Source organism: Galeopterus variegatus, unplaced genomic scaffold (assembly GCF_000696425.1).
Source record: "Galeopterus variegatus unplaced genomic scaffold, G_variegatus-3.0.2 Scaffold7516, whole genome shotgun sequence".
In the NCBI taxonomy this organism is placed as follows: Eukaryota; Metazoa; Chordata; class Mammalia; order Dermoptera; family Cynocephalidae; genus Galeopterus; species Galeopterus variegatus.
The window spans coordinates 18,263-25,413 of NW_007733627.1; the positions used below are offsets into that span (position 1 = coordinate 18,263).

The 7,151-nt window shown below is 39.7% G+C and overlaps 1 protein-coding gene and 1 pseudogene across 1 annotated transcript in view; one reads left to right on the plus strand and one right to left on the minus strand.

Moving 5' to 3' along the window:
- Positions 1-7,151, plus strand: part of TP53BP2 (tumor protein p53 binding protein 2) — a 32,753-nt gene that overhangs the window by 5,794 nt on the left and 19,808 nt on the right. The window contains exons 3-6 of the mRNA XM_008592028.1: positions 3,090-3,264; positions 4,333-4,514; positions 4,887-5,051; positions 5,461-5,689. Of these exons, the coding sequence (XP_008590250.1) occupies positions 3,090-3,264; positions 4,333-4,514; positions 4,887-5,051; positions 5,461-5,689 (751 nt within the window). The remainder of the gene's footprint in view (positions 1-3,089; positions 3,265-4,332; positions 4,515-4,886; positions 5,052-5,460; positions 5,690-7,151) is intronic.
- On the minus strand, positions 1,118-2,755 carry LOC103607535 (annotated as a pseudogene).

Here is a 7,151-nt window from a genome sequence, read left to right on the forward strand (position 1 = left end):
GGGGAGGAAGCCCCCGGTGTTGCTCCCGCGCCTCACTCAGCCAGTGAGCGGGAACCGGTCCGTAAGTGGGATCCGAACCCTTGGCGGGAGCGCCACCGCGCTCCCAAGCGGCGCACTGTAGCAGTGCGCCACCAGGCCAGCCCTATGAATCCATTTCTATTTGTAATGCCAGCCACCAGCTTTTTCAAAATCATGTGTTATTGCTTTTCAGACTTTAATATGCATAGAAATCACCTAGGGATCTGTTGAAAATGCATATTCTGATTCAATAGGTATGGTTTGGGGTTTGACATTTTGCATTTCTAACAAGCTCCTGGTGATGCTGATGCACTATTACGTTGAGTAGCAGGGACACATTCAAATAAAAAGGTTGATTGTTGCAGAATAAATCTCCAACCTCAGGGTCCTTATTTTGAAATTATTGCCATGTTATTTATGTTTTAGGTATATTGACCTAAGAAGTTTACCTTTGATTATAAGTTGTGTGGCTTTGTTACTCAGTTTTAGTTAAAAATTTTGATGTAATAATAAAATTTCAAATTCCATAATTGCAGTTTTGTAAAGGTGTTAAGTATTCCTTTAGCTCTTTTCAGTAACCATTTGTTGAGTGTATACTATGTAAAATCCTGTTCAAAAAGATTTACATTTCACATTTCATTTAATCCCTACCACAGTAACAGGTGGTTGCTATTGGTCATCCCTGTCTTATAGATGAAGAAGCATAGACTTGTATACTTGGTGAGGTTATGTAGTTTGTCCAGGGTGTCATAGCTAATAAGTTGCAGGGCTTGGGTTTGAGTCTGAATTTGACTCCACATCCTGTACACTTAACTGTCTTCTTGTGTCTACATGAACTCCTTCTTAAAAATGTCACAGCAGTTTATGAAAACTAATTGAAGAATCACTGCTTGCTTGCTGCATAGGAGCTACTTGGATTAAAAATACTGATTCCTGGATCTTATCCCCAAGAGATTCTAGGGCTCCGGAGGGCTTTTTTGGGGGTGGGGGGGCGCTGCTAGTTGGTACAGAGATCAAACCCTGGACCTTGGTGTCTTTGGCACTGTGCTCCAGCTAACTGAGCTAACCAGCCAAGCCCCACCCTACCCCACCCACTTTTTTTTTCTTGGAGTTCCTATTTTGAACAAGCTTCCAAGGTGATTTTGATGGCAGTGTATAGGACAGATGGTAAGACCAGAACAGTGTCACAGGGGCACCTCAATGTCGGCCTCTAAGGATTGGGGTTAGATTTTTTTTTTTTCTTTTTTTTATAGTATATATTTTATTAGTTTGTACTAATACATCTCATACTACAAAGGCAATGTGGTGAAGAATCTTCCTTTTGATATTTGAATCATCCAAAATAACACAAACATGAATTTAAAAAAAAATTTAAGTAACACTAAAAAAAAGACAAGTTAACTGACAAAAAATTACTTTCTTTCTTACAGGTGGACATTGAAGTGGACCTAATTCATTTTTCTTTTTAAAGGACTCCAGAGACAAAAGCAGCTTAAAATCTAATGCAAATGAATACAAAAATTGTTTACAAAACTACTTCTCTCAGGCACCATTTTCTGTTTTCTCTTGTTTGATGCAGGTTCTTCTTTGTTTCTTCTCTTGCTCTTTTTACTGGTCCAGTTGCACCTTATCGTCATGTTCATCATGACTATCAAATTTAGTTTTCTTGTCCTGAAACTGTACTTTTCCTTTAGCAGACCCAGGCTGGGCAACTTTATTTCCCTTTCCTTTTCCTTTAAATCTGTGACCTTTTGACTTTCATTTGTTTAGGTATTCTTGTTGATCTTCTGTGATTTTTTTCAGTGCTTCTTTCTCTCCACATCTCCTTCTGGTACTTCCCAAGTCACTTCTTTGTTCCTTAATTACAGGTTACCATTATTTGAATCTTTGCCTTTATCCAGTGCTTCCTTGGCCTTTCCTTTAAATAGAATTATTCCCTCTTTTGTTCCTCTGACAAAGTCTATCCATTTTATTTCACTATGATTTGAGAAAAGGATGTGCAAATCTTCTCTACAGGTCTGATCATCTAAATCACTTGAAAATTTCAGCAAACATCTTTTTTTCTAGAGATTTCATTTCAGTATTTTCTGCCAACTTTTGTTTTTTTTTCTTGCTCTTGTTTAGCTCTTAATTTAGCTTCCACTTTATTTTGCTTTCTTTCTTCAGGTTTTTTTTTTGCAAAGTAGTCATCTTTGAAAAGTATTAGCAGGTCTGTGTCTTTGTACTTCTGGCCAGGGGTGTCTATGAACTTCTTAGCAGATTCAATGCTATCAAACACAGCAAGTATTGATCCCTTGGATGCTTCGTGCAATGTTGTTTCCATCTAAATATTTAGTACTTGACTTTTATCTTCTAACCATTCTTTTATGTCATCAAGGGTTGCATCATCTGGGAAGTCTTTAATATATACAGATTTGTTTTTTACATCTTTTTTATACTCATCAGTCACTTCAGGGAGGGGTTTGCTTGGAGGTTTTCTGATTTTCGTTTTATTTTCAGTGATTTCCATGAGTTCTGCCTTAGATTTGCTCAGTGCTTCCACTATTACATTAAACTCTATTGTTAGACAGTTTAACCTGTTGAATTTTATCATTATCTCCAAAGGTAGCCAGCCTTCATCCAGGTTGATCTGCTCCTTTAAAAATTTGTCCCATAGCAAGTTGAAGTCTCCGAAATAATACTGAACTCAATGACAGATTTTGGCCTCCAGGGCAGCCATTTTTTCATTATCACCATTTTTTCAGCATTTGTGGCTATCTTTTTTTTTTTTTAAAGATGACCGGTAAGGGGATCTCAACCCTTGGCTTGGTGTTGTCAACACCATGCTCAGCTAGTGAGCCAACTGGCCATCCCTATATAGAATCCAAACCCGTGGCCTTGGTGTTATCAGCACCGCAGTCTCCCGAGTGAGCCACGGGCCGGCCCTGTGGCTATCTTTAAAGTCCTGGCCCACAGGACCACACGGCAGGCTGCCTAACTGCAACCACAACGTCCCTCCAGATTATTTTGGGGTTAGTGCTACACCTGCTTAAAATGATATGCCTTATGATTTTTAGCTTTTTTATCTTTAGGAACAGCGTTTAAAGTTTTTAAAACAACAAGATCAGCGTCAACAACAGCAAGCTTCTGAGCAGGAGAAGCTTCAAAGGCTAAAAGAAATAGCTGAGAATCAGGAAGCTAAGCTAAAAAAAGTGAGAGCACTTAAAGGCCACGTGGAACAGAAGCGGCTAAGCAATGGGAAACTTGGTGAGTTGTTCCTAGTAGGTTTACTTTACTATCACAGGCTACATGTTAAACTGTTTTGTGTAAGAAATCACTCCGATGTAGGAAATTTATGTAAATTCATAGTAAGAAGAATAAAGTGAATCTTTATAGGCTCACATTAAAAGGAATTTTTTTTTTTTTTTTTTGTCCTTTTTGAGACCAGCTGCACCACGCTCAGCCAGTGAGCGCCCCGGCCATCCCTATGTAGGATCTGAACCTGCGGCGGGAGCGCTGCTGCGCTCCCAGCGCTGCACTCTCCCGAGTGCGCCACGGGCTCGGCCCTTAAAAGGAATTTTTTTTTTTCCTTTTTGTCTTTTTTACTGACCGGTGACAGGATCGCAACCCTTGGTGTCGCGCCCGTACCAGGGACCGGCAACGGGATTGCAACCCTCGGTGCACCGCGCTCAGCCAGTGAGCGGGAACCGGTCTCCACATGGGATCCGAACCCTCGGCGGGAGCGCCGCTGCGCTCCCAAGCGGCGCACTCTCCGGTGCGCCACCGGGCCGGCCGAAAAGGAATTTATTGAAGAAATATAATTCACTGCAGTTTTGATGCTGCTGGTTCCTCTGAATTGATTTCAGTTGTTGAATGTTTTAGATAAAGTTTCTAAGATACCTTTGGAGAATGTAGTAGCAGTTTTTTCTCCCTGTAAATATTTTTTGATTGAGAATTTGAAAGCAAGGATTTTTATTCATATAATAGCTCCTTCTATTATAATATCATTTTAATCAAAATTTTACTAACTTAATAGCTCCATCTACCATTCTAAAATTGAAACAAAAAGTTCTAAAGGAATTGCATTATTTCTAAAATTTGGAGTTTAATGTTTAATAATATAATTCAAATTCTGCTACTGATACACTGAGACAGAAGCACAGACTTTTGGAGATGTCTGTGTTTATTTCTGTTGCATCTAAAAGGAATAGGTTGGTTCTAAGACATTCTGAAAAATTGCTCTACTTTTTATTAGAAAGGTTATTGTAAAGCCTGGTTGCCTCGGAAGTAGTTCATTCTTTTCAACCGTTGTTGCTTTTGTCACTCTCATTCTAGTGGAGGAAATTGAACAGATGAATAGTTTGTTTCAGCAAAAACAGCGGGAGCTTGTTCTAGCTGTGTCAAAGGTAGAGGAACTTACAAGACAGCTAGAGATGCTCAAGAATGGCAGGATCGAGGGCCACCACGACAACCAGTCTGCCGTGGCTGAACTTGATCGCCTCTACAAGGAGCTGCAGGTAAACCATAGCTGTATTAGATACAGTACAACCTCCTGTTTAAAGACACAGAATTGTCCATATAAGTAGCAGGAAGTGCTAGATTTCAGTTGCTTTTCCTGAAGGGGATGAGTGGGGGGAAGGCCTAAACCCCAAAGAATCCAGAACAAACTGTATAGTACCTCAAACAGGAAGTTTTAGGCATTGCTCATCTGCACAGCTGGTGGTCTAGCACAGATGTCACTTAATTTTAAACCATGAGAAGAGAAGTGTGGAGGAGTGGAGGGACCTTACATTTTTAGAAATTATATAATAGTTAACCATGTGATTATCTGCCTGAGGACACTTTTCTTCTTACTCCTTGGCTACTTTTTTCCCCCTCATTTTATTCAGTTAAGAAACAAACTGAATCAAGAACAGAATGCCAAGCTACAGCAACAGAGGGAGTGTTTGAATAAGCGTAATTCAGAAGTAGCAGTCATGGATAAGCGTGTTAATGAGCTGAGGGACCGGCTGTGGAAAAAGAAGGCAGCGCTACAGCAGAAAGAAAATTTACCAGTAAGTGGGCTGTTTTGTAATGGGCCAGGGGAGGAGGGAAACAGATGACCAGCCTAGTGAGGTCAGTTATTCATAAGCAGCTTCTTTAGAATCAGTGCTCATTGTGCCCTCAGAAAAGAGAGACAGTGTTTATGGGTCCTCAAAAGATAATCCACGGCTTTTTTTTTTTTTTTTACTTTTTAATGTTATTTCCTATGTACCTCTGCTTTTCTTTCTAATACTTGTAATAAAGTAATATAGGGTGAGAGGTCATCGTAGAGTATTTTTATTTTGGAACGTTTCTTACAGCGTGTATGGCTAGATTCTGAAAGTGCTCATTTAAAAAATTATGAAAGTTTTACAGCTTTTTCTGAGTTTGGTCATCCAACATGACTTGTAATACTAAAAGACCTGTGCTTTTTTTTCTAAGGGTTCGTCTGATGGAAATCTTCCCCAGCAAGCGGTGTCAGCCCCGAGCCGTGTGGCCGCAGTGGGTCCCTATATCCAGTCGTCTACTATGCCACGGATGCCCTCCAGGCCTGAGCTGCTGGTGAAGCCAGCCCTGCCAGATGGTTCCTTGGTCATGCAGGCTTCGGAGGGACCGATGAAAATACAGACACTGCCCAATATGAGATCTGGGGCTGCTTCACAAACTAGAGGTAAAAATAGGTCATTTCCAAGTCCTTACACAACTTAGGTTTTCGCCATCCCCACTGTTATTTTTCCCAAGGTTGAGCTTTAAAAGAATTTGTCTTTGTATCCCTTGTTTATGTTTACATTTTTGAAATCCCTTTGTATTCTTTGCTAGCGCAGTGAGAAGTTTTTTAATCCGAAGTAATACAATTCTATTCAGAAAATGAAATGAACTGTATTTTTGCAAATCTGAGGATTTTTTAAAAACTTTTAAAAAGTTCCTTCTTGTTACTAAGGAAATTTTGATCTGATGTTAATAACTTGAGAACATTAATTTTTGTGTAGAAACACCACATATGTGTTACTGGTGTCATCTTTATAGAATGTGAGGTTGTGAACCCATTCTGTTGAGGAATGCTGTTAAATGTTCATATGTGCTTATGAGTGAGAATTTACCTGCTGATAATTTTTAGAATAAAGGTAAACATAACTGGGAGATTAAAGTGAAAATAACAGAGACTTCTTGGTTAGTAATCTTTGCATTCTGTGTAGTCTTCAGATACATGGGTAGGTGCAAACCAGAGTTTTATATTGGGAGGGAAAAATGAAGGAAGAGTTGCAGAGAAAACAGAGTAAAAACAGCCTTTAATGACCTTGTCATTTAGACCCCTGGAAGGAAAAATAGTATTCTCTTTTTCTGAATCGTTGTCATATACAAAAAATGGATAATTTTAAAAATATTTGATATTTTGCTGTAATTACTGCTGTGAAGCAATAGTGCCATGTAGTCTGGATTTCATTGTTGAAAGAGTTATATTTGTTTTGTTTCTGTATAGAAAAATAAAAGCCATGGCTTTTGAAATTTGAATATCAGTGTAGAAAAAAGCCTGAATACACTCATTTGTGAAAGACTATGGTCAAAGATGGGATTAAATGTCCACATTTTTGCCTTTTTGTTATGCATAACTTAAAGTATCATATATAAGATATACCTCAGACCCTTACGTTTGCTGAATCAGAAATTGTTTTCTGGGTGTGATAGTGATATTTTCTTACACTGTGAAGGGTAAGGTGTCCTTGCCGGTTCAAGCAGACTTTCTGTTTGCTATGACTAATTTTAAATTGTTTGAATAAGGTGGGAAAATCTTAAGTTAGAAATGTAAAATTTAATACAGTATTTTCCAAACAAATGTACTGGGATGTTGTGAGTCTAGAAATTAAAGCTGTTTTTAGAGATTAAAAGTCTTAGCAGTAAATTGGACCATTAAGAAAATCTCTTTAGGGGCCGGCCCGGTGGCGCACTGCGCTAGTGCGCCGCTTGGGAAGTGTGGCTGCGCTCCCGCCGAGGGTTCGGATCCCACATACAGACTGGTTCCCGCTCACTGGCTGAGCGAGGCGCGGGGGCAACACCGAGGGTTGCGATCCCGTTGCCGGTCCCGGTCTGGTACGGGAGTGACACTGAGGGTTGCGATCCGTTGCCGGTCACGA